Source organism: Bactrocera dorsalis, chromosome 5 (assembly GCF_023373825.1).
Source record: "Bactrocera dorsalis isolate Fly_Bdor chromosome 5, ASM2337382v1, whole genome shotgun sequence".
NCBI classification, from domain to species: Eukaryota; Metazoa; Arthropoda; class Insecta; order Diptera; family Tephritidae; genus Bactrocera; species Bactrocera dorsalis.
Genome location: NC_064307.1, coordinates 45,769,706 through 45,797,430, shown reverse-complemented (window position 1 = coordinate 45,797,430; position 27,725 = coordinate 45,769,706). Strand labels below are relative to the sequence as shown.

The following is a 27,725-nucleotide window of genomic DNA, read 5'->3' as shown; positions in this document are numbered from 1 at the left end:
ATTGGGTTCGGTTGAAAAATCGCTGAAGATGCAATATAGTTAATCGGTGTTTAAATATAAAAAATATATAAAAAACTCTGTTTTTTTTTAGTTTTTGTGGGAAAATGCTTATTTAAGTAAAAAGTGAATTTTATTTTATTTTAACAGTGTTAAGTGAGATTAAATATTCCAAAATTTTCCCCAAATCATTTGTGCAATATTCGACATTGCGTGTGTGTATCCATAGAATATCTTCTACAACTTACTTTGTGTGTGCGCTTGTGTCGGTTCCTTTGTGTCTCATTAGCGGCAGACACTAGTAGTTCCCATCTCACCAAAAATATACAAAATATACAACAAATTTAGCAACAAGTAGTGTGCACGATTTTAAAATAAACGAAATTCGATTTTCCTCTCCAAATGTGTGCGTATGTGTGTGCACCGTGTGCTGTATGTTGCGATGATCTGCTCGTTGTGATAAACGCCAGTTGCACAGCGTGATTTTCAAAACATATTGCATATTTATAAGTATATTGCAACACCTACATATAAGTATGTGCACACATATGTACATACATATATAAATTATATATACATAAGTGCTATTGTTTCCAAAAAAAAACCGTTAGTTGCGATTTGTGTTGAATATGCGCTTGTGCAATTTGTTATCAATAAGAAGCACACATTGAAAATAAGTGGAAAAGTAATTAGTTGCCGCCACCATGTCGTCGCGGCGCGCCCAATCCTTACCGCCACATATGTTGGATCAAAAGCCGACGCGTGGAAAATGTATAACGGCAATTTGTTTCTCATGGAAGGTGATTTCCTGCGTAGTGTCGCACGTGATTCTCGTACTGATGGTGGTGTCGTATTGTGTTGGAGGCGCTTACCTATTCCAACATCTGGAAAAGCCCCATGAAATCGAAGTGAGTGGGATTTGCTAAACATTTTTATACCCATAACACATTTTTGAAAATCTGAAGAAACTTTTTCGAAATTATTTTGTGTACACCGAGGTTAGAGGAGGACATGTTGTTTTCAAGAAGATATTTGATGTTGTGGACAAGAAATTAGCTTTATTAAAAACATAAGGATTTAAGATTTGACCCCCGCGCATTAATATGGAAATATGGACCTTTGATTCCTTTTGCTCATATATGAAACCATCCATATGTTAAACAGGTGCTTCTTGAGCCATGGCAACCAGATGTGGAGCACGGTGGTTGCGAATCCACGTTAGGATGGTGAGGATTTGATAAGCTGTCATTGACGTCATCCAAAGGTAGGCCCAGGAAAGGTGCAGTATCGACGGTGTCGGCCCAAGGGAGAACTTTGTCAGATGAGTAAGGTTAGCAGGATATGCCAAGATGTGGCTAGCGCCATACGGGGACTCATTGCACGCTGGACATATGTTTGATATGTCAGGGTATATTCTGGATAAGTAAGAGGTTAATCTAGTACAGTATCCAGAACGAAACTGCGCTTACTCTCGTTTCTCGCGGTAACTCGAGCTCTTCGTCTGGAATGGACGGTAGAGTCACACTCCATTCACTGAGAGGGAGTCGGTGAAGGTGTTAATAGCTCTACTGTGAATGGCGGTCAGCGCTTGTCGGAAATTATTTGCGTCCGAAGTCTCTTGAAATCGTCGACGAAGTTGAAGAATGACCTCTTGATGCTCCTAGGAGGCAGTTGCGCTTTAAGCAGGTGACTACAGGGATGATTTCTACGAAAGCGCCCCCACAGGAACTTATTGGAGAGGAGTTCATTATGCCCTTTAATTGGGAGCATACGGGCCCATTATGCAGGTGTTCGATGGAAGACATCAAGGGGCATCCTTCCAGGCCAACAATGTTTCTTTGCCTTTTCCCCAAGTGCTGCCAGCTAGCGACTTGAAAATATGTTACGATGACATTACCTTTCTTTCCATACCCTTCTGCTGTCATGTGAAGCATTGTATATCTTGCGGTTTGATTGATTGCCACATGGAGCGGTGAGTGCCAGCCTGACTGCTAGTGTCTCCGTTAGGCAATGCGCAGACGCAGGCAAATCTATGCAGTTTCTCAATAGTTGAAGTCCTACCGAAATCCGCGTTACTTTCTTTTGCCTATGTTGCGAGCTTTTATGGCTTTAACCATGGTGAGATAGGCGTGGTCATGCCCACATTAAAATAAAAAATTGTCCACAAAATCCAAAATCGTTATATTCATAATTTTTGCATATCTTCTGAAGAAGTTTTTCCTAAATCTTCAACTTTTCAGGTTAAAAAAGATATACAAAACCTGCGTCTCAACTTGACCGATAAAATTTGGCGTTTCTCCGACAATGCTTCAGTGCTGTCCGAAACTGATTGGATCACCAATGTAAAGAAGGACTTAGCCGGTTTCGAAACACAAATAGTGACCGCCATAAAAACGAATGGATGGGATGGGGATGAAGACGTTACGAAGTCGCAGTGGACCTTTGCGGGCTCACTTTTTTACTCGATCATCGTTATCACAACTATAGGTGAGTTTTTGAAAATAATTATTTTTTATTTTAAGACAAACAATTAAAGCTACAAAATTTTACAATAAATTACAATTAATTATTACACTACAGTAATTAAGTTGAAAGAACTCTTTAGTGCGGCACTTTTGTAAGTCCCTTATTGATCTTGTCATCCACTTGCTGCTTGCTTAGCTTGCTACTTTTAAGTACCTCCACATTCTTGCCCTCAACTTGCAGTTTTCGATTTGCACTTTCAGCATCGTTAAAAGCATTGCCATAACCAAAGGGACCGCCTGTGCTGTATTGCAGGTAGCCTGGGAAACCGCCACCGCCCGAAGCCAGTCCGTAACCTTCAGTATATTGGGGACCGCCAGCACCAGGATATTGTGCTGCTGGAAATTGATTGCCTTGAAATTGAACGCCGGGATATTGTGGACCACCTGGGTACTGTCCCCCAATTGGGTATTGACCGCCAACGGGATATTGCCCACCCTGTCCACCGGCAAATTGTCCGACACCTCCAAATTGGCCACCAAAACCGGGATTTAAACCAGGCTCCGCGCCGGCATAGCCACCGGCACCCGCTTGTCCGAACTGTCCACCCGCGCCTAAGGCATTACCACCACCGAATATGCCTGGTTGTGCGGGAAAGCCTACACCCGGTTGGCCGTTGTATCCACCCGGATATGCTGGTTGGGGACGTCCAATAACGCCCGTCGGTCCGCCAGGTCCCACTAATATACCATTGCCATTGCCGGTCGCGCCACCGAAGCCACCGCCAATATTCGGATAGAAGTTTGCACCAAATAGCTGACCATTACCGAAGGGTGGGTAAGGGTAATTTCGTGTTGCGACGTTCGTATTTACATCATCTTCATAGTCGTCGATTTCATCGTTTGGCGGTTGACCCGGCAGTGGTTTTCGGGTAGTTGGTTCTCGATCACGCGCTCGCTCATTGCGTCTTAAATTAGCAGCCTGATATCTGGTTGTACTGTCGTGAAATCGACGTGCTTGTTCCTTGTTGTCGCTTCGTTTGGTCCACACCCAACGGTCATCTTCGCCTTCGCGTGCCGCAAATGCGCAACACATTAGTGCCGCTGAGAAAAGAAATATTACTTGCAGTTTATTCATTTTGCCGATCACTGAAATGAGAGAGATCTCTTTTAAAGTTGTGTTTGGACCATTGAAAAAATGTTTGGTAAATGTTTATATCGTGAATCTTTGCAGAAAATGGAAACTTTTTACTAAATACTTTTGTGAAGAGCACATTCTGAAGCCGTTAGACAACGAATTATATTTTCAAGTTGCCAAATATCACCAAAACCCTTTAATATTTCTAAATTTTATCTTCCAAAGAAAGTTTTCCTCTAGTAGTACAAGCGTTGCCTATCTGAGTCAATGAATGCCCATTTTTAATTCCTTTTTTATCAGAATTTACCAAGTTAATTGTTTTTGAAGTTTAATACCCGAATGGAAAGGTGGACGAGGTAGGTCTTCAAACCGTCTCGGAACTAAGTTTAACACATTTATGTATAGTTTTTAACACTTAACTTAACTTAACAAGTACTATTATGGCGTGAGGCACTGGTTCCTTGTAGGAAATTAAAGTGGATGAATCCCAAATGGCACCTGTGTGTGACTTGACAATTGGGAAGTAAAGTCCTCTCTCGACGAATAAATATCACATTATACAAGTCACTCATCACCCCCGTTTGGCGTAACGAGTTTTCGAAAAAATGGTTCTGCGGATTTTGATTTATGGTCCTTTGCGCATTAGCAGCGGCGAATGTCACAGTCGATGGAACGACGAGCAGTGCGATATATACGACATCGACATAGTTCTGCGAATTAAGAGATAGGTAATGTCGTCCGAATGGATGAAAACACTACAGCTCTGAGAGTATTCGACGCAGTACCTGCCGGAGGAAGCAGAGGAAGAGTAAGGCCTCCACACCGTTGGAAATACCAGGTGGAGAAGGATCTGGCAACAATTGGCGCCAGATAGTGAAAAAGAAGAACGACTGGCGCGCGGTTGTGAACTCGGATATAACCGTGTAAGCGGTGTCTACGCCAATTAAGAGAATCCCAAATTAATCCGACAGATCGTGTAAAAACTTTTACTATATATTCTGGTTTTATACTATTTTTCTCGAGAAATATTAAAATTTATTTAGTAACTCAAACACTTGTCTAACTGTTCCTGCATGCGAAGAATGGACTCTTTATTTCAATGGATCGACCCACTTTTTCTTTGAAATTTACTCGAATTAAAGCGAACAAAGATGTGTTACGGTTCCTTAAAGCAAAAGGGTTTCTTAGAAGAACGAAGAAATCAAGAAGAGACCAAGCTCTCTGATCCATTGAAGGTATCTAAAGCTATTAACTCGCTTAGTGGTTATCTGATCGGCTACAAGGAATTCGATTCGTTTTCTCGAGGATCAGCTGAGATCTTCGAGAGCTAATTTTTTGTGTCCTGCACTAAAGTTTTTGCAGGACCACACTTGGATATTTCAGGATTAAGGACATTTTATCGCAGTCACATCAAAATCCTTGGTACATTCTATCTTCTGCACTCTAATTATAAGTAAAACAACAAAAAAGTGTTTCCAAATTGATTTCGCTCGGATTTTTTTTAAATTATTTTTGGATTGAATTAATTTTCCATATCCAAACCTTGGTGTTATTTTAGGTCTGTTATACACTTGAGGCACATGGAACTCGATTTTATCGTTTTTCAAACTGTTTCTTTTACATTCCAACATACTTATATATATGTTACGATATCAAAAGTCAATTTATTTTTATAAATATTTTTTTTTTGTTATTTAGCCTAGCGATTTTATTAATTTTTAATTGGTCATTATTGTTTGGTTCCTGAAATCACCTTCGCTTCCAAATATTTCACTTCGCTCACAAACGTTTGTATAAATATTTCGCTTCTCTGTTCTTTAACTGTTTTCTTTTTTGTGTTTTGGTAATAAACTTTTTATTATTTACACTTGTTTTTGGAAATAAACTGTGCCAAAGAAGAATTTTTATTTTTTCCGCTTTTTGATGCGTTCTGATCGCGTCGGTGGTTGTCGCTAGAGTAATTTGGCATGAGTTGGGCGCACGCTACTTAAATAACAAATTTCGACCCGGCGAGCATTCAACTGTAGCGTCATCATCATCGTGTTAGTACGGCACCATCGAAATATCCAAACAAAATTAAAAATCTCATGAAAACACAACACAACCAACAGTGAGGACTTTTACGCTGACGATCATGACTTGGATGATGATTATGTTGATGATGACTCTACTGACCACAATATTATGACGTTGCTTGTTGAGTTTGTGGGTGGGAATAATAAGACGTGTCGTGTGGTCTACTAGACTGCAGTAGGATGAAAAGACATTAGCAGACGCTTTACACTATAGAATATTCAAAATTCTATGTAAACATTTATGCATATGTGTACATATGTATATACTCGATATGCTTTTACTTATTGCAAACTTGGAAAACTTATAGAATATTTCTAAAGAAAAGCCGCAAAAATTTTGAATTCATAGCGAAGAAAGTACGGTCGGGGACATGTAGCCCTATATACGAGAGTTGACCGATAAGTATTTAGCCTTACCGTCCAACGCGATATTACCCATGGTACAATCTCGTAGAAAACCACAGTCAAAATTTCAGCGGACTTGGAATCACAGTTTTGTTTTGACCACGTGTAGACGGGGTTTGATTCTGTGGATTTAAGAAAATTGGAATAGATATGTAATCAGATTCTGGTTTTTGGAAGCAAAAATCACAGAGTTAGAGGAAAGAACAATAGGGTGCTGTACAAATTGACTATTCTCCTTCTCCATCGAAGTTGAAATTTGATATAATGGTTTTTGTTAAGCCACGCTCAGTTTCCCCGAAAATTAATATCAATGAGGATAACTTGAGAAGAGCAGGACATATTTTACACTGTTTAAGTGAAGTCCGAAGAAGTTTCTGACTGATTTCGTAACCGTCGACGAAACATAGAGCCACTAGAACACACTAGAGATCAAAGAACAATTGAAATAAAGCGTTTTTACTCAACGAAACTACTCCAAATAAGGCAAAGATGGTCTTATCGCTCGAAAATGTGACGACCACCGCTTTCTGAGAATCACAAGCTGTGATCTACAAAATCTAAGTAGAAAAGAGGCGATTCGATGAATGAGGTGATTATTGAGGCCAAGAAGGTCTAACATTGCAGACTTTTAGATTAGGTCAGCATTGGTTTGGTAAATAGGCTTACCTTTCGTGAGGACACCAATAATGTTGTTTTAGCGGCAGAATTCTACCGAGTTGACAGTATTTGACCGGATGGAAATTTCGGGTCCGTCCCGGTTACGTAGACCCTACTGTAGTGGGAATGGATGCCCCGAATAATGTCATTCGGACGCCAGTTCGTTGTTATACCCAGGCCCCTACCGTTGCATATGTGTAAAGCGCGTAAAGCAAACCACAGATTAATTAAGCCGACTTATAGCTACTCCAGCCAATGCCCCAAATCGAGCATTTTAAACCTTCGTGTGGCGAAAGCTGGATAGTGGAGTGGACAGTATTCCACCTCATCTGCCTCCCTGCAACTTTGGCAAGTTGAGTCCTCCAATATCTTTATCCTCGCCGCGTGAGTGCAAATGAGACAGTATTCAGTTGGTCACCTAACATTGCGGACATGTAAATCTTGTTAAGAACCTTTTTAGTTCAACTTTGGGCTTTCGCAAGCCATTGTAGGCGAGATCAGCTTGCATAATAGCTTTCGGATCGAATGCATTCCTCCGTAAAAGAAGCCGCACTTCGAAGAAGTACATCTGAGAGTCTAAGAGCGTAAAGAGTTGATTGAAACCTTCCGACAAAAAACTTATTTTCGAGACGAGTTGGGGCTCTGTGGAGTCAAGTGTATCGAATTAAAAGGGGGATATGTTTACCAATAAGTCCTCCTTTTTTCAAAATGCTCGTCCTTTTTATTGTACACCGATCACTTATCGGATCGCCCTCATATGTATATTTGAACTTCAATTCAATCACTCATTTAAAGAGAAATTCAATTTATGGTTAGCCAAAATTTCATTACTCATTAAAGACTTTATGCCGACACGTTCCTTTGTGGTTTTGTGTCGCCGTTGTTGTTATATTTGAGTAAACCACCCAAAATCCAAATATGTACATACATATATAGGTGTCAATTTAAGCCATTTCTAATCAGCGATCGCAGCGTTGCATTGATCGAATTATCGACGACATGCATCATTCATGCCGCCAACGGTACCCGTGTCTGCGTGTGGGAGTGTGGTGCCTCGGTGCAGTAATGCTTGCCAGCAATCGACATCGTTCGGTGGTCACTGGCATTAGGCCGCCATTAATCACCGCTCATTTGATGCCCAATAAATGTTCAAATAAATCATTTTTATCATTCGAAGATTTAGCGATTTAACGCTTCAAGTGAGTCTTTGGCGCAGAGGACACATTTCTCTTCATTTGCATGAGTGTATGTGTGTGTGCATTAGCGTTTTTGGCAAATTGTTGTTATTCTGAAAAGCATTCGTGTGCGGAATACGAAGTAGCTGCGAAATGCAAATATTTCCGAATTGCCTGATTTCAATTTATTTACAATCGAATGGTGTGACAGAATAAAAAATTCTTTGTTTTTGAACTTACGAAAATGGTATTGATTATTCGGTTTGGTTTGAGATAAAACGCTTCAAAACAATAATTGGACTTTGGTTTTAAATAATTGGCAAAATGATTCATCAATTATTATGTGCGTGTGGTCTAGTGATGTCAATAGTGCGAAAAAGCAGTACCGAAATTTCGGAACAATTTTTATGTACATAAAGATATACGAAAGCACCGTTATTCTATTGCAATGAGGCCAGTCTTATTAAATCCCGAAATTTTTATAGTGTCAAATATACTCGATCCCGAAATTTTTATAGTGTCTAATATACACGATCCCGAAATTTCGGGATATTATTTATATATAAATATATATAAGGACGCACCGTTATTCTATTAAAATGAAGCCAGTCATACTAAATCCCGAAATTTTGATAGTATCAAATATACTCGGTCCCGAAATTTCGGGATTTTTGTGTACATGTATTGTTACTCTATTGAATTCAAGCCAGTTATACGAAATTTTGATCATCTCAAATATACTCGATTCCGAAATTTCGAGTTATTTCTGTACAAAAATATATACGATATTTGGTATTGTATTATAATGAAGCCGGTCATTATATAAAATTTGGTCGACTCAAATAGACTCGATCCTGAATTTTTTTTTAGGCAATATTAGACGCATTTGCAGACAGAAGAAGAAAGAGGCCGAAATGCGTGAGTACGAACAGCTGGATAAGCTGGCCGACAGGGGTAATGCTCGAAAATTCTACGAAAAGATGCGGCGGCTTACAGAAGGTTTCAAGACCGGAGCATACTCCTGTAGAACCCCCCAAGGTGATCTAGTTACCGATGCCCAGAGCATACTTAAATTATGGAGGGAACACTTCTCCAACCTGCTGAATGGCAGTGATAGCACAACACCGGGAGAAGGCGAACCCGATTCCCCAATCGATGACGATGGAGCAGACGTTCCATTACCCGGCCATGAAGAAGTTCGAATAGCAATTGCCCGCCTGAAAAACAACAAAGCGGCAGGGGCCGATGGATTGCCGGCCGAGCTATTCAAACACGGCGGCGAAGAGCTGATAAGGAGCATGCATCAACTTCTTTGTAAAATATGGTCGGACGAAAGCATGCCCAACGATTGGAATTTTAGTGTGCTATGCCCAATCCAGAAAAAAGGAGACCCCACAATCTGCGCCAACTACCGTGGGATAAGCCTCCTCAATATCGCATATAAGGTTCTGTCGAGCGTATTGTGTGAAAGATTAAAGCCCACCGTCAACAAACTGATTGGACCTTATCAGTGTGGCTTCAGACCTGGTAAATCAACAACCGACCAGATATTCACCATGTGCCAAATCTTGGAAAAGACCCGTGAAAGGAGAATCGACACTCACCACCTATTCGTCGATTTCAAAGCTGCTTTCGACAGCACGAAAAGGAGCTGCCTTTATGCCGCGATGTCTGAATTTGGTATCCCCGCAAAACTAATACGGCTGTGTAAACTGACGTTGAGCAACACGAAAAGCTCCGTCAGGATTGGGAAGGACCTCTCCGAGCCGTTCGATACCAAACGAGGTTTCAGACAAGGTGATTCCCCATCGTGCGACTTTTTCAACCTGCTTCTGGAGAAAATAGTTCGGGCTGCAGAACTCAACAGAGAAGGTACCATCTTCTATAAGAGTGTACAACTGCTGGCGTATGCCGATGATATTGATATCATCGGCCTCAACACCCGCGCCGTTAGTTCTGCTTTCTCCAGACTGGACAAGGAAGCAAAAGAAATGGGTCTGGCAGTGAACGAGGGCAAGACGAAATATCTCCTGTCATCAAACAAACAGTCGTCGCACTCGCGACTTGGCACTCACGTCACTGTTGACAGTCATAACTTTGAAGTTGTAGATAATTTCGTCTATCTTGGAACCAGCGTAAACACCACCAACAATGTCAGCCTAGAAATCCAACGCAGGATAACTCTTGCCAACAGGTGCTACTTCGGACTAAGTAGGCAATTGAGAAGCAAAGTCCTCTCTCGACAAACAAAAAACAAACTCTATAAGTCACTCATAATTCCCGTCCTGCTATATGGTGCAGAGGCCTGGACGATGTCAACAACAGATGTGTCGACGTTGCGAGTTTTCGAGAGAAAAATTCTGCGAAAGATGTATGGTCCTTTGCGCGTTGGCCACGGTGAATATCGCATTCGATGGAACAATGAGCTGTACGAGATATACGACGACATTGAGATAGTCCAGCGAATTAAAAGAGCGGCTACGCTAGCTAGGTCATGTTGTCCGGATGGACGAAAACACTCCAGCTCTGAAAGTATTCGACGCAGTACCCGCCGCGGGAAGCAGAGGAAGAGGAAGACCTCCACTCCGTTGGAAGGACCAAGTGGAGAAGGACCTGGCCTCGCTTGGAATATCCAATTGGCGCCACGTAGCGAAAAGAAGAAACGACTGGCGCGCTGTTGTTGACTCGGCTATATACGCATAAGCGGTGTCTACGCCAATTAAGAAGAAGAATATTTATTAAAATAAATAAAAATAAATAAATAAAATAAAAATAAAAAATTATAAAAATGTTAACTTTATTTTTTTAGTAGTTTATGGCCAGAAGTCTGGAGTTATTGGGGAAAATTTATAAAAAAAGGCGATAAATGACACTTTTTTCAATAAAAACAAATAAAAACTAATAGAAATTGTAATTCTTAATTTTTCTAAATTTGTTTCATCAAAATCAGACAAATGGTTCGCGAAAAAACATCAAGATAAGGAAAAAATTTAAAAGGTCATAAAAAAAACTGACACATACGAACGCCAAACCCTTTGAGGATTTTACTATACTGACCTAGTACCATCACCCTGACTTGGAATTTCTCACCCCCCAGACAATAATCCCAAAAATGTTCCACAGTGCTATTTACTTAAAACTTATTTCTTAATCTCTATTCGCACTCAGTAGAAGAGACTGTAGGAGCAGGGTGGAGCTGACAGAACAAAAAGACAGCACGAAATGTGTAGAGTAGGACACCAGGAAAACGATGGAACATCTCTTGTGCACTTGTCCCGCATTGGCAAGACTACGCTGTAAGCATCTGCGATCCCCACGGTATGATACACTGGACGAGGTATGGGTAGTGAGGCCGCAGAGTCTGTTAAAATTCGCGTAAAGCGCAGCAATTCTAAAGAATGAGTACTCCTCTTGGACTTAGCAACTGAACTCCATCTAGTATCGCAAAGGACCAAACTGGTCTATGCGTGGCTTATTGGCCTATCAGATTAACCCAACCTAACCTATTTTCTAATCTATTGAAATCAACCCAGCTATCCTGTACTGAATCCCGAGATTTCGGCATTATTTTGTTTAATCTTAGGGAAACACTGTTCGTGTGTGTTAACCGGGTACAAAGTTCTACATTGAATATTTTTCAAACTAATCTAATGTTTCGAAAACCGAAATCTTGCTTAAGTTTTCAAAAACCTGTATTTTGGGACTAGTATAATACTTTGAAAAATAGAAAATCGGGTTATTAAATTTGTGCTTGGTACGTTACCGTCATCTCGAAGGTTAATTTCGGGATTCCCGATAAAAAAAAATATCTCGGGGCTATCATCACTTTCAGGCTAAGCAGTTCAAATAACCCGTTAAAAATATTCAAATTTGTAATTCCAAATGAAATCAAAACATATTAGTTGCAATGTTGAAATCTCACTGTGGACCCCCACTCGCTTTGACCATCATTTGTTGCTATCCAACGGAAGCCAATGTATTCTCACGTGTTTGACCTCCAAAACAAAAGTGTTGCTGATGACTAGACGATAAATGAGAGCGAACTTTAGTTGTGGAAAGCCAACGTTTTCCGAATGCTCCACGCTCCAGTGCACCAAAGCGAACCCAAAATAACAGCAACGTCCGAGTTTTAATACCAAAATGAAAAATTATAAAAAACTAAAATTCCGTGCAAGGTCAGTGTTGAATATTATGGCTTTAAGTGGTAAAAAATTTCCCAAAATTTAATTTTTTAGATTAAACTAGAATGCGGATATTTAGTAATTAATGTAAATATTTATAAGTGCGCTTGTGTGTGTGTGTGTATGCATTAAGGTGTTGATAAAAGTGTTGACATTTAATTTCGGTTTCGTTCAGAGTTTACTGACCGAGGTGGCTAATAAACACAAATGTTGCGCTCCGCAACGCTGGACGCTTGCTACTTGACTGTGTGTGGGTGTCTATGTATGTACTTTAGTGCGTTCAGAGTTCACTATGTTAAATTATACTCTATTTATAATACGATTTTTAAGTGGTAGTAATATTAATAGAATGCAATTGCATTAGGGTGGTATAAAATCTTACGTTTAATTTCAGTTTTCCTAAGAATGAAAAATTTAGGTACCAATTGCAATTGGTTACAATATATTTGCTCAGTCGGTACCTCAATTACCTCTTTTTTGGTTTTAAAAACAATAGGGTGGTTTAGCTTTGCTCCAGTACAATAAATACCTTAATTTTTTGAAGTTCATTAATCAAAGTTTTCATAAAAATCGTAGACAAGTTCATTTGCCCAACAGTCTGTTCTAAATAACCGTAACGGATCCGGATTTTCCTCCAGCCAAAGACTCCTAACTCGATAACATTGCTTAGTATTATCGGTGAGTCTTTTTCTGAGCTTCAACAACAAAAACTTATTTTGGATCCACCTGACTGACATTATTTTAGAGGCAAATATATAACATTATTTAAATTGGGTTAGGTTAGGTTAATCTGGAAGGCCAATAAGTCACGCATAGACCAGTTTGGTCATTTGCGATACCAGATGAAGTTCATTCGCTAAGTCCCACAGAAGAAGTCATCGTATAGGATGTCTGCGCTTGAAGCGAATTGAACAAGCTCTGCGGCCTCACTGTCGATACCTTCTCCAGTGTATCTTAATGTGGGGACCCCAGATGCTTACAGCGTAGTCATATCAATGCGGGACAAGTGCACAAGAGATGCTTCATTGTTTTCCTGGTGCCCTGCTCTAGGAATTTTCTGCAGTTTTCTCGATCTGTCAGCGCCATCTTGCGGGCGTTTGTCGCCACCAGACAGTAACCAGTTAATATTCCATACAATAATTGTATGACAAGTTTTGTGAAGATATCTCGTCAAATAAAAAATGTTTCCAAACAAGATCTTGATTTTGATCGTTCCGTTTGTATGACAACTAATTAATATAGTGGTTCAATATTCGTGGTTCCGACAAATGAGCTGCAGCTTAGGGAGAAAAGTACGTAATTTGGATTTCAGATCGATATCTGAAAAGCCGAGAGTGTATATAGGCAGACTAGCAGACAGGGAAATGACTAAATCAACTCAGCGCTTCACGCCGACCCTTTATATAACATTTTATAGACTCTATGAATTTTCCTAATGGGTGTTACAAACTTCGTGGCAAACTTAATATAGTCTGGTCGAGTGAGTTCAGTGAGTTCAGCAAGCACTGGTCAATAACCAGATCTTTTGTAATTGCGACATACTGCTAGAGCTCAGCGTGAACCGTAAGAGGTTCTCCGAACTACTGGATCAACCATATCCCACCCTAAACTAGCCTAAACAAATAAGGATGGGGTAACTTCGGGTGTAACCGAACATTTCATACTCTTGCAACTTCCAAGGATCAAAGATGGAGAAATAACTTCAGGTGCATACGGTTTATTCGATATATGGGATCTAGGTCCACTCGATTTCTTACATTTAAGACACAATGATGTACCGTTATAATAGAAACATCTTCATTTTAGGTATATAAGGAGTAAGAGTCAATATTCAACACATTTTTAACATACAGGCATACGAGATATCAGGAAAGGATGTACTCCTAATTTCAATCACTCAATCTCGAACGTACTTTTCTGCAAGGAACACGTTTCATTACGATATGTAAAATTTGACTCAAGCTTTTGGCAGTTTGCATAGATAGGCAGACGGACGGACGGACGGACAGGCAGATATCCGGGTTTAAACTCGACTCGCCATTCTGATCATTTATATATATATGATCCTAAATCTATCTCGATGAGTTTTAGGTGATACAAACAACCGTTAAGTGAACAAAACTATTATACTCTGTAGCAACAAGTCGCAAGCGTGTAAAAAGCCGGTTTATGGTGTAATAATCGTAGATGTATGTATGTAAATATTGGCTTGGTTTAAAGATTCATTATGTCTGTAACCAATATTTTAAATTTACATCATACAATTACGGGGGCGTCAACGATTTTTTTTTTAACTTTTTAGAACCATCCTAATGGTTATATAAACATTCACATACTCAATACCGCCCAGCAACTTATGTTAAGAACAATTTTATGGACATTTCCATCTTTTACAAAGGCAATAATTGATTATTTTGTGCAATCACAATTTTACAACTCCCCCAATTATGTCTGCAGTATGTCATTACAAGTTGCAGGTTGGCAGTTTGACTCACATTTCCTGCGCTTTCTGGCTGGTGACATGCAAACAAGCGCTAAAACTGGTAAATTTAGCAATTGAATCGAATGTGTGTCATATATATCTACATAAATATACAATGGTAACCGCAAGTTCTGAGTTACTCATCCAATAATTGCGGTACATAACTCGTAAAATTCACAATTGCAAGAAATATTAATTCATTTCTCATAACAATACATTGTATGCCGCGTGTGTAATATGCGCGCTGCGCCTGGTCAATGCGGAGCCTTGCCCAATGCGTTACAGTTGGTTGACCAATTTTCAATGGCAACGTGTGCTTGGCATGACGTTGTCACATACCCACTTGCCTACATAGCCACACAGACTCGGATGAGTACTTGCGTGTAGGTACTTGCAACATATTTTTTTGCTTTAACTGCGTTTTCTTCAGATACTTATTAAATATTAGCAAATAGTTCCAAAGTTATCTAAGTACAAGAGTCAGATTTACAAAGGCGACCGCAGAAATGTTAGACTTAGGGAGCATTTTTCTTTGTCAGATCTTCGTAATGTGATAAAATATTTCCACCGAATTAATCGTTTATAGTAGGTTTCTGCTTATACATATTGTAACTAATTCTCCAACAATCGGAGAATTTAATGCTTATATCTAGACTTCTCTCTCTTCAAATGTCGATCCAACTGTATCAGGCCAGGTTTGACTCCGATCAAATGTAGGGACAACTGCCTCAGATCAAACTCCCAAATATCCTGGCTTGCCTCTGGTCAAATGTAGAGCCTGCTTCATCATGCCAAAAAAAATGTTCAGATTTGACTTGCTTTAATGTAGTGCGAGGGGCATCTGGTCAAATTCCTAAGTATCCAGGCTTGTCTCCATTGATTGATTGAGTAATAAACGAGGAATGCACTGGAAGCTTATGGTAGGTCTATTGTGCCCTCTGCTAAATCACAACGACTCACCTAGCTTCACTTTTGGTAAAGTCCTATATGCTGATGGGTGCAAGCGAAGCCATGTGATCCCTATTTGGAAACATGGATCAAGGGGTCTTTATTCTGCCTCTGCAGACGGCTATGCAGTCAATAAGCAGGTGTTCTGATGTTTCAATTTCTCTGTCGTACAACCGGCAATTTACGTTAGAAGCTAGGTCCATGTTTTATAAGTCCTTATTCAGCATGCAGTTACCTGTGTAGAATATGACTGGTAGTCTGAGTTTGTCCCTTAGACAACCTCTAAGGCCTATTATTGCCTATTTAAACCTGCTGAGGTTTTAACACCCCATTAGCAACTTGGCGTCCCACATGCCTTGTAGTTGTTGCCAATATCTCTCTCTACCTACTCCTTCTTCCTTGCGGCTATACTTTTGTGGCCGCGTACCCAGTTGAGGTGCACTTGGTTACGTTCCGCTAGGCTATTCAGCCGTTCTCTACGCTCCTGCGCTAGTAGACATTTGATCTTATAAGAGGAGATAGCTTCAAGTGCCGCTTGACTACTAAATATGTTTTACGTTCGTTGCGCTAAGTTCGTTGGGGGTTTATCTCTATGCACCGACTTATGGCAAAGACTTCTGCCTGAAAAGGCTTGGAAACCTTCCCATATTGGCTTCAAGGTTTTCGAGCCGTCAGTGTACCATTTGATTATACTATCGCTAAGCAATAGACCGAGAATCATTCCATTCAGCCTTGCTGTCAAGGGTAACCTTGAACTTCTTGGTGAAGTTAACCCTTTTGGTAATGCTGTTCGTGGGAGAAGGGCCAGTGGTATTACACCACTTAACTATTTCAATCGCTGGGCCGAGACTACCTTACCTCTGCCACACGCTTCTGCTGTCATTTCTAGCAGTGCGTGTTTGGCTGCCGATCACTAGATGAAGTGGTTTGAGCTCAAGCATGACTTCAAGTGCTGCCATCGGACAAATGCGCATTGCACCCGACATGCAGATACATGCGAGTCGTTGAAGCTTCGATAGTTGGAGCCCTACCGAAGTCTGCGAAGCTTTTGAGGCCCAGGCCACCGCCGCATACGTGAATATCGGTCGCACGATCATGGTGTACAAATATCTACATGTTCCTCAGATCTTAAATTAGATATCGGTGATAACCTTTAACTTCTTAGCACTAATAGTTAGTTAGCTAGTTAAACCCGGGTAAATATCTGTATCCTAGAACTGCCTATAGTACGATTTACGCAATGCCAATTGGGTTGCCTGGAACTTGTAGAAAGCACGGCAGATTCCTACGTTCCTGCTGTAACACGACGTATTTTGATGCCTTCTTAAGAGCATTTAAAAATTGAAGTCTGTATACATAATATCTATAATAGAATACGTATATAAGGAATATAAGGAAGTTTTCGTAGAAATCATCCTTGGAATAACATAAGTCAGGTTAGGTTAATAGGCTGCTTTCTCGTCAGGCCGCGAAAAACCTCACTTGGACAGTTAGAGACGCTTGTTTGTTGCGATGCATAAAACTCCTAGGTATAGCTCGAAAAAATCGCCACTTATCGGCAAATCGCCGGGAGCTTGCCATAAATTTATTGAGACGGCTGATATCCAAGCCATTCGCCATTAAAATTATGACAACCGAGATGCTTAATTTTTAGTCTTAATGGAATTTAGGCAATAACACTTTTGAACCGGAATCGCCTGCCAGGATTCTTGCAATACGCTTATGAACGTTGTATTATACATCAGACTTCGGAAATATTTGGCGAGCATCCCACGTCGTTTACAGAGGTTCAATTAATACTATACTTGTCTCCCTTCCAGTGAATAACACTTTGGAAGTACTAGTGTAAAAGAAGAGCTTCAGTTTCCTCGAGAAACCAAAGTGAAATTTGGAGCAGATTGAAGTCTTACTTGCAGAGACTTGACCCTGGTATACCCAACATATGTCTGACGTTGAAATAATTTCCGTTTGATGATGATTTTAGATAAATCGGAATCTGTTAAACCATTTAGAGTTGTTCCTTTATTGTTTTTGACAACGTAGACGTTAAAAATGCTAACTAAACTTTGAATGAAGCTTTATACTTCTACCGAGCATGCACTGTTTATAATTCCAATTATTTCCAGGCTACGGACATATATCACCGCGGACGGATTGGGGTAAAGTTACAACCATTTTCTATGCCATTGTGGGCATACCACTCATGTTGCTATGTCTGTCCAATATTGGAGATGTAATGGCCACTTCTTTCAGGTAGGTACTCAGCTACACTAAACTTCAACGACAATCGCATACTAAAATGGTGTTTAATGCTCCACAAAGATTCATATATTGGCGTGTTTGTTGCTATGTTTGCACACGCGCTGCACGGCGCCCACGCCGACCGCGACAACGCTCTGGACGCGGCCAACGGTATACTTCACGTTCACAGCCGCCACCGATACGCCGTTCAATGCGACTCACCCAGCGCTCCATGGCTGATTCGGGTTTCGGCAATTCTGCTGGAGTACCACATGCATACTCAGATCCGGATTTGCGTTCTGGGCGATATGATTACGAAGGTGGACGTAATAGCGGACGACGACAACGCAGCCGACAGATACCGCCTTATCAATATGACCAACAGTATTACGATGAGGGTCCACGGCAGACACAGACACTTAATCGTGGCTCTAGGTTCGGACGCAGCCTGCGCAATCGCGAAAGCATGCGCGGTCGACACACGGTCGAGCGTGAGCGTTATCTTGGGCATCCCAAACAGCGACCAGACTCCTTTGAAGATCTCAACGCACCACAAGCAAAGCGCTCACACAGCATGCGATCGGTGCGCGGTTCAAGCGCGCGTCGCGACATTGGTCCACCACCGCACTCGTTACGACATGACGCACGTGAAGCACATGAATTACGCGAAGCGCCGCCACGCGAAACGAGGGAAATGCGCGAAATCAATAGAATGAATCCGCGCACCATGCAACGCGGTCGCTCAGTGCCGCATGCGCCACCTGCGGCACGCGCGAAATCCGTAGATCCACGTATGCACTACGACGACGCCGTCGATGAGGAAGTTGTGCGCAAGACGCCCATCATCCCCAATCGCTATGCAATTGATGAACTCGACCATTATCGCGATCACCACCGCGAGCCTCGTGGCAAACACATGCCGCGCAGTCACTCAATGCCGCGTTCGGCGCTGCAAAAAAATGGTTATAACAAGGATCAACGTAGTAACGGTGTTAGTTCGTATCATTCGCATCACAATCAACCGCGTCACGCATCTCCGCAGCCACCACATCGCCAACACTCCGGTCATCACTCGCATTATGGCGATCGCTTGGAATTGCCCGAGTTCACTCACCCTCAAATGAACCACACAAAACGCGGTCGCTCACCGGCGCCCTTCGATGATTACGACGATGAATACGATGACTACTATTTAGATGATCGTGATGTATACTATGATGACTACGACAATCGTGAGATGGCGTATCAACCTAGGCATAGAGATCGGCGGTATCGAAGAGAACGTCCGGGTAAGATGAGTTCATATTTTATAAAGTATACAATTTGCCTGATCCTGTCATATTTCCATATTGAACTGCATTTATAGAACGCTTGCCGCCTTCACCGCGCATCATGTCTCCCATGGGATTCCCGGTAAAGCGTCAGGTACGTCCCCGCTACAGCTATGATTACGATGACGACTCTAACTATGGTGACGATTGGAGCGACTACTACGGTGATATTTCGCCAAAGGATCGCCCAGTGCCGATCTGGCTTTGCGTATTTTTGGTCATCAGCTATATTTTGGGTGGCGCGGTACTTTTTGCTTATTGGGAGAAATGGTCGTTCTTGGACTCTGCCTATTTCTGTTTCATTACTTTAACCACAATCGGTAGGTTGTATGATTTAATTATATTTCTTGAGTTAATCGACTAATTTGAATTAACTAATATTTAACAAGTAAGGAAGGGCTAAGTTCGGGTGCAACCAAATATTTTATACTCTTGAAAGTAGCAGGAGTCAAAGCCAGGAAAACCTAAGTTATTTTATATACATATACTATATATAGGTTAGATGGTCACTTCTCTAAAAGAGGCTGCACTCTGGAGCAGCTGATGTGCTGCTACCTTAAAGGCTGGAACCTCGTCTTGGAAGACATTGCAAGAGTCACACATGCTGTTTCTTTGCAAATGTGGTCTTTTCTAGAGTCCTTCACCACATAAAGAATCCATGGAACATAATTGACTATGGTGTCATAAAGCCAGATGAGATGAGATTTCGGTGAGAGACCAAACATTTTGTCGATGCCCTTTTGCTCTCAGTTCGATATTCCGCTTCCATAAAAGTTTCTTATCCAATATGAGCCGTAGATATTTCACTGTATCCGCCGATTGCAAGCGGATGTCTTTTATTTGCGGCAACGATACCACCGGGATCTTATATCTTCTAGTGAATAAAACCATGTCGGTTTTACTTGGGTTGAAGGCGAGACCATTTCCGACCGCCCAGTTTATTACGACGCTGAGATACCGCCGTGTCAACTCGTACACGGTACTCTGGAACTTTTCTTCGGTCATAATTGCTACATCGTCTGCATAGGCAATTAACCCGGCAGCCACTATCCACAAGTTTTGTAAGCAGGCTATTAACAACCAAGATCCATAGAAGAGGAGAGAGAACTCCATCCTGTGGAGTACCCCTACTCACCTTTCGCTGCGCGCTCGCTTTGCCCCATTGCGTTTCAATCACTCTGTCGCACAGAAGACTAAGCATGAGGTGTTTGAGGTTTGATTCAACCCCAAGGACGTTGTTGAAAGCTCCCTCAATATCAAGGAAGGACTCAACATCGGAGCCTTCGCCCTGTTGGAGCTGAACTGGTATGATGCCAGCTGATCCTGGGGACTTGAATGTTTAAACGAATTGATCGCGCAGGTCAAGTGTCGTTCATTCAGAAGGTCGACAAAGGCGATGCAGTCATCATGCAGCACTCCGAGAGATATCCCCGCAGAGGACGTATTATTCGGGAAGTGAGCACCAAGGAGCATCTGAAGTTCATATATCTTCACTGCTGAAGGCCCACATCATATTTGCGTCCTAGAGATAACCCGGGGAAACGGTTTTTTTTGGCGAAAATACATCTGAACCTAGAGGACTTATGACAGCCCTCCACTTTTTTGCAGAAACTTTGCCTTTCTTAACTCGGACTTGTATATTTCAAGTCCCGTTTCATACAACGCCCACTCGTCAGTTGACCCTCTCTTACGGGCCATGTTGAATAAAAGTCTGCAGGACGCTCTGATTTCCGAGAGTTCCATAGTACACCACCAGCTGAAGACTTCGACTCAGCCGTTCACCACGTCGGTTGTGACCAATGCGTCCACCCCCCGTGCGCGTGGTTTGTATGTACGCCTAGGATTTCAAAGACTTTCTAGGCGGACATTTTCTGACTAGATTGAACCCGATATACCTCTGATCAGAAAAGGAGTGATCATCAAGGACCCTCCAGTTTGATATCAGTGGGGCAATCCTGCTCGAGGCCAGGGTGAGGTCAAGAACCTCCTCCCTGCCTGCAGTCACGATTGTACGAGAGTTTGCTTTATTACAAATGAAAAGGTTTTCGCTAACAATGAAATCAAACCAAAATTTAACAAAAATGTAACAAAATTAAAAAAAAATAAACAACATTAAAAAACAAAAATAAACAAAATTAAAAAAAAATTAAAATTAAAAACAAAATAAACAAATAAAAATTTAAAAAAAAAAATTTAAATTAAAAAAAAAATAAAAATTAAAAAAAAATAAAAATTAAAAAAAAAATAAACAAATTAAAAAAAAATAAACAAATTAAAAAGAAAAATAAACAAAATTAAAAGCACTAATTGTAGAAAATTAAAAAAAAATAGCCAAAAATTAAGAACACTAATTATAAAAAATTTAAAAAAAATTAACAAAATTAAGAACACTAATTTAAAAAAATTAAACTAAATTAATTTGCAGGTTTTGGCGACTTCGTGCCCGCTAAGGGTGTGAAAGACGAATCGGAGCAGTCCATCGCTTACTGTTCGCTATATTTGCTATTCGGCATAGCGCTTCTGGCGATGAGTTTCAACCTGGTGCAAGAGGAATTCATTTGCAACGTCAAAGAGGTGGCGCGACGCTTGGGAATTTTAAAGGATGAAGAAGACGACGATTAAGTGTGACGAGAACATCTTTATTTTTATTTTAATTTTTCGTTTTTGTTTTACAAATCAGCAAAGCAGATACAAAAGCGCAAGCAAAATATTTACACAAAAATAACGGTTAAAAAGTGAAGCAATTTTAAATTGTATACATTTAAAAATAAAGATACAAGAAAGTAAGAGGAAGAGATTACGAAAATAAAAAAATAATAAGTTTGAATTGAATTTTACAAATACATTCAATGGCGACAATAAACGAACGGACACAACGAAGGTACCGCTGCAGATTGACACTACTCATTTTACTCCTCATCTAATTATATAGTATAGTATTGATATTTATTGTATTTAACTTTTAAAAAGCTGTTTTTTAATAAATTTCGAAATTTCATAGCAGTGACTTATGCATTCGCCTCACTTTTGTCGTTTTAAATTAGATGCATGCTTTCGAGTAACTGTTAGGAGTGCCGTTATTCATAATTAAGTAGCGCAAACTGCAGTTAAGCATACCTTCAGCGTGATGTACAAGCATTTGGTTTTTAGGTTTTTAGGTTTTAAATAAATATACAGTTAAAAATTGTAAACAGCAAGAACAGGAATACGTTACAGAGGAAGCGTTGCAGTTAGTTTTTACTTAGGACAAGTTCTCCTTGTTAGCCTGCAAATAAAGAGAAGGGCAATCAGCAAGACACTTCTTTAATTTTTTTTTTAAATCACTCACTCTTGAAGTTGGTGCTGATGAATTGTGTGCTGGTGACGGTTTGCGTGGCGAACTGCCGCTAGACAATGAGTTGCTGTTGCGTAACTGTTTTTTCGATAAGATGGCATTTAATTTTTTGTTTGCGGCATTATTTGGTTGTGGTGTGACTACATTTGTTAGATCAATTGGTGTTGAGTTGAGTAGCATTTCCGCTTGGGAAATTTAATTGTAGAAAATTAAAAAAAAATAGCCAAAAATTAAGAACACCAATTTTAAAAAATTAAAATATAAACAAAATTAAGAACACTAATTTTAAAAAATTAAATTAAATAAATTTGCAGGTTTTGGCGACTTTGTGCCCGCTAAGGGTGTGAAAGACGAATCGGAGCAGTCCATCGCTTACTGTTCGCTATATTTGCTATTCGGCATAGCGCTTCTGGCGATGAGTTTCAACCTGGTGCAAGAGGAATTCATTTGCAACGTCAAAGAGGTGGCGCGACGCTTGGGAATTTTAAAGGATGAAGAAGACGACGATTAAGTGTGACGAGAACTTCTTTATTTTTATTTTAATTTTTCGTTTTTGTTTTACAAATCAGCAAAGCAGATACAAAAAGCACAAGCAAAATATTTACACAGAAGTAACGGTTAAAAAGTGAAGCAATTTTAAATTGTATACATTTAAAAATAAACATACAAGAAAGTAAGAGGAAGAGATTACGAAAATAAAAAAAATAAGTTTGAATTGAATTTTACAAATACATTCAATGGCGACAATAAATGAACGGACACCACGAAGGTACTGCTGCAGATTGACACTACTCATTTTACTCCTCATATAATTATATAGTATAGTATTTGTATTTATTGTATTTAAACTTTTAAAAAGCTGTTTTTAATGCAACAAATTTTTATTGTAAATTTTTGTTGTAATTGCATGCAAGTTCAATAAATTTCGAAATTTCATAGCAGTGACTTATGCATTCGGCTCACTTTTGTCGTTTTAAATTAGATGCATGCTTTCGGGTAGCCGTTAGGAGTGCCGTTATTCATAATTAAGTAGCGCAAACTGCAGTTACGCATACCTTCAGCGTGAAGTACAAGCATTTGGTTTTTAGGTTTTAAATATACAGTTAAAAATTGTAAACAGCAAGAACAGGAATACGTTACAGAGGAAGCGTTGCAGTTAGTTTTTACTTAGGACAAGTTCTCCTTGTTAGCCTGCAAATAAAGAGAAGGGCAATCAGCAAGACACTTCTTTAATTTTTTTTTTTAAATCTCTCACTCTTGAAGTTGGTGCTGATGAATTGTGTGCTGGTGACGGTTTGCGTGGCGAACTGCCGCTAGACAATGAATTGCTGTTGCGTAACTGTTTTTTCGATAAGATGGCATTTAATTTTTTGTTTGCGGCATTATTTGGTTGTGGTGTGACTACATTTGTTAGATCAATTGGTGTTGAGTTGAGTAGCATTTCCGCTTGGGAAATTTCCTGCACAGAATTTTTCAACTCATGTTCATCCTCGCTGCCCTGTAATTACAACAAGAGTGATAAATACACAAATATTAGAAATAAAATCCAAATACAATGATTTGTAATGACAACATACCTCATCAATCGGCGCCGTTGTGTCCAAATCGGACCACTCGTTCTCTTGACGAAAACGTTTCACGATGTCTATGTGTGGCGATGTGGACGCCAATGAACGAGGATAAACGAAATTGCGCTTTGATGGTGTAGTTCCTGTATTAAAAAAATTAAAATTTGTATATTTTCGCTGCAAATTCAATACAATACAATGTCGTTTACCTGTTGGCGCGTAAGTCTTAAGCTCACTCTGCTTAAATTTGTCCACATCGCTGACGCAAGTGCCCATCTGCTCTTTGTAAGTGTTAGCATAATTCAGTATATTTTGCTGCGAGGCGTTGATCAAGCCAGACGTAACGGCCACATGTTGCTTGAAGCGTTGGGCATCTTCCGTAAGACTCGCCTTTACATCATTAGTAGCTTCGTCAAGTTTCGACTCGTTCTCCACACGTGCGTGCTTCACTTCGTCCACATATGCCCCCAGTGATTTTTGTGTGCACTCCAAATGTGTGGCGGCCGTAGTGGTGAACTCAACGATGCGCACGCAGTCATCTTGTTGCATGCTGCAGAGCTGTTCCTTGAGCGTTGACTCTGCATTTGATTGTTGTTCGTTGCATTTCCGTGCTTCGACAGTCTGCTTTTCAAACTCTTGTTGCGCTGCCACGTTCTCATTGCAACTCTCCTCGCAATGGGCTTGCGCAAATGTTGAGCTTTGTTGTAAGCGTTCGATGGTAGATTGCGTGTTGTCTTCTAATTTTACCGTTAGCGTGTTAATGGCGTCAGCGCGTGTCTTTCGACTCGTGTAGGATTTCTCTTTCAAGGTGTTTAATTTTTCAATGATTTCCTCCATAATTGCACGTTCTTCGGCAGCCGCTGTGCGCTCATTTTCTATTTCTACATGCATTAGTGCCAAATGCTGTATGCTTGTCTCGGAGATCTGTTTACTTTCAGCAATACGTTCCGTTAGTTTTTTGGTATGCACTTGTAGATTTTGCGATTTTTCTTGTAGACTTTCTACAACGGTTTTACACATCTTTTCCGTGTTTGCCTTCTGTTGCTCTGTGTACCGCACTAAATCTTGTAGTTTCTCTTGCATTTGTGCAATCATTTCGATTTGTTTACTCTCCAGTTCTTTAAACAGATTGGTAAGTTTAATTTTTTGTTCACTGCTAGCATCGCCAAGAGCTTGTGCGCATTTTTCAATGATGGTGCATGTGGAAGCCAGCGATTCTTTGCATAAATCGTTGACCTTCTGTATTTTCATACCGCTATCATTTATCAGCTTCTTGTGAGCATTTGAGGTGTTAGCTGTAATAACAGATATATGTACTTAATATTCCAAAAATTTAATACATTTAAATATATTAAACCTACCAAATTCTTCTAGAAGCATTTTTGTGCACGAATCTTGTTTCTCTTTCAAAGTGCTTAAACTACTGTCCATTAATTCGAAGTTGTCATGCATACGTTCGGCAAAACGTTCACAAGCAGTTTGGATTTTTACATCAACATCTTTTCTGCGCTCAATTGTACTCTATTTATAAAAAAATTGTTAGACAAAATTGAAAGAAAAAAATATTAAAATTTTACTCACATGCAACTGGTGTGTGTCTTTTGTGGCAATGTCGGCAACATCTAAAATTTCCAATGCCTGATGCGTTAGCACCTCCTCAGTTTTCATATGCGATTGCAGCAAAACCTTCTTCTCTTTATAACGTCGTTTGGTGCTATTAAGTATCTACAAATATATTTGTAAAAATATTTGTTTTTGCTTTGCTTATAAAAAAATCTATATCTATATTTTATTTACCCGTTTAGTTTGCTGTAATGCGCCTTGCGTCTGATTGAGATTTTGTTCCGCGCGCTTCAACTCTTCAGTTTTCTCCACCAAATTTAAGCTAACCTCAGTAAAGATACGTTCTTTATTTTGTAGCTCATCCTTTAATGCTTTCAAAAGCAACATTTTCTCATTTAATTCTCGATTCTGTGAATCCATTTTCAACGTCATTTCGTTGTAGGTGTCCTCTGCTAAGTAAATGCCATTTTTGTCTCTTGCCGCAATTAAATCGCGTTTCAGCTTATCAATCTCCTCGGTGTACTCTTTGAGCACAGTTTTCTTTGTTAGTTTTTGGTTTACTTCTGGTTTGTTTTGTATATTTTTAGCGCGATGTGCGTATTCCAATGTGCTCAATGTCTCCTCAATATCTTTATGGCCAGGTGAGATTGTGGCAATTATGGACGTTTTCGTGCGACCACCTAATTAATAAAGTTATTCTCAATAAATCAGAAATAAATAATTCGTTATATAAAAAACTCACCCAACGATTCCTGCAACAGACGAGTTAGTTTGGACTCTCGGTATGGTATGTGCGGTGTGCGTTCTACTAGAGCGGTGATGACACGTCCCAAAGTCAACAGACTTTGATTTATATTAACGGTTTCCCTAGCTCGTATGCCTTTCTCATTACCCGCTTTGGATACGTTTTCACTACCCGCTAAATCTACTAAATTTAATTTGCCAATTTTCAACATTTCCTCGCCGTCTATGCCATTCTCACGTATATGTACAAGAATCGAGAATACTGTGTGCGATCGCGACGATTGCGCATTCATTAATGTAGTAGCCGTCTTTCGTCGTTCTTTACCCTTTTCCAAAAGCTTATATACATCGTCTTTGCTATGCACTGGTATCTCTTCCAATCCTTGTATGATAACTGAACCCTTCTTTGTGCTATCGTCGAATATACGTATTTTTACACTATCATCGGATGATAGCAAATCGCATAATTCCTCATTATACAGTTCCAAGTAAGAAATACGCATCGAAAATTCCATTTCCAACATACGTAATTCGTCGAATAGGTGACTCAGAGCGCGTGGTATAATACCAATGTCAGAATCCTTAAAAACAAAAAAAAAGTTGCAAATTAGTTTAACTGCATTCTAATGTCTTTCATAATCAATAGCAGCGTTCCAATTAAGTTCAGGTAGAGAATTTAAATAGCCACATTTCAAGGCTATTTGTTTTGCCTTTTCAACAAACTGGTTTTTCACCCACATATGCGATTAATCTGCTAATACAAACCCTTTTCAAAGCCATTAATGCAGAAAATTATACTTACGTCTTCCCAAGACGATTTCAACTCGGCGCATTCAGTGCCAACCATTGTGTGCGTTTTTCCGGTACCAGTTTGTCCATAAGCAAATACAGTACAGTTGTAACCGGACAATACCTCCTCAATAAGAGGCGCCACAACTGTGCTGTAGACATCTGCTTGGCGTGAATCTGTACCAAATACGCGATCAAATGTAAACTTTTTGGTCAGCTTCGACTCAATTGTATGCCTTGCTACGATTTCACGATGTGAAACCGTTTCAATTACTTCCGCGGACCGTATACATCGTTCTCGTGCATTTAAGGGCCTAAACAGCAAATATGAAGTTTAAATGACACATTTGGTTTTTCAGAGGAGGCAAAACGTTTGTTACTTACCTAACACGCACATAAACTTGAATATTTTGATTCGATATCTTGCGTGGCTGTTGGTTCGATGCATTATTAGTTGCACCTGAAGAAGTGTTCATCGCCATAAAATTATTTAATAAAAGTACAATAAATAAACCAAATGTAAAGAAAAAAAGTCCGCTACAGTTTTGCTGCTATTTACGTATTCCAATCGGCTGAATTCGAAACGACCGTTTGAAATGCTTCGTTCAATTTCGTACAGCTGGCCGAATACAAAG

At 40.1% G+C, this 27,725-nt stretch overlaps 3 protein-coding genes across 8 annotated transcripts; 1 reads left to right on the top strand and 2 right to left on the bottom strand.

Annotated features, from left to right (window-relative positions):
* The first annotated feature begins 5 nt into the window (after window positions 1-5).
* Window positions 6-23,388, top strand: LOC105223618 (uncharacterized). 4 transcript variants are annotated; one of them, XM_049458525.1, is made up of 7 exons: window positions 6-123; window positions 609-905; window positions 2,238-2,484; window positions 17,647-17,773; window positions 17,843-19,050; window positions 19,128-19,412; window positions 21,518-21,714. In XM_049458525.1, the coding sequence occupies exons 2-7, from the start codon at window positions 702-704 to the stop codon at window positions 21,712-21,714; spliced, it is 2,268 nt and encodes a 755-aa protein (XP_049314482.1). In that variant the 5' UTR covers window positions 6-123; window positions 609-701. The 4 variants fall into 4 exon arrangements, 3 of the variants coding, with proteins under 3 accessions (XP_049314482.1, XP_049314481.1, XP_049314483.1); XR_007423017.1 differs by adding an exon at window positions 23,196-23,388 and having other exon boundaries at window positions 12-905; window positions 21,518-21,973; XM_049458524.1 differs by adding an exon at window positions 22,939-23,388 and having other exon boundaries at window positions 12-905; window positions 21,518-21,716.
* LOC105223620 (keratin, type I cytoskeletal 10) lies at window positions 2,495-5,654 on the bottom strand. Its single transcript, XM_011201379.4, has 2 exons — window positions 5,351-5,654; window positions 2,495-3,608 (listed from the first exon to the last, which is right to left on the bottom strand). Exon 2 carries the CDS (start codon window positions 3,595-3,597, stop codon window positions 2,599-2,601), a length of 999 nt encoding a protein of 332 aa, XP_011199681.2. The 5' UTR covers window positions 3,598-3,608; window positions 5,351-5,654; the 3' UTR covers window positions 2,495-2,598.
* On the bottom strand, window positions 21,713-27,687 carry LOC105223619 (kinesin-like protein Klp61F). Of its 3 annotated transcripts, XR_007423016.1 has the most exons (11): window positions 27,475-27,687; window positions 27,104-27,404; window positions 26,300-26,882; window positions 25,792-26,237; window positions 25,576-25,719; window positions 25,356-25,515; window positions 24,204-25,289; window positions 24,004-24,137; window positions 23,682-23,924; window positions 23,482-23,617; window positions 21,713-22,209 (listed from the first exon to the last, which is right to left on the bottom strand). XR_007423016.1 is itself a non-coding variant. In XM_049458522.1 (10 exons), exons 1-10 carry the CDS (start codon window positions 27,570-27,572, stop codon window positions 22,334-22,336), a joined length of 3,219 nt encoding a protein of 1,072 aa, XP_049314479.1. In that variant the 5' UTR covers window positions 27,573-27,687; the 3' UTR covers window positions 21,713-22,333. The 3 variants fall into 3 exon arrangements, 2 of the variants coding, with proteins under 2 accessions (XP_049314479.1, XP_011199680.2); XM_049458522.1 differs by lacking the exon at window positions 23,482-23,617 and having other exon boundaries at window positions 21,713-22,357; XM_011201378.4 differs by lacking the exon at window positions 21,713-22,209 and having other exon boundaries at window positions 22,934-23,617.
* Between the last annotated feature and the right edge of the window lie 38 nt (window positions 27,688-27,725).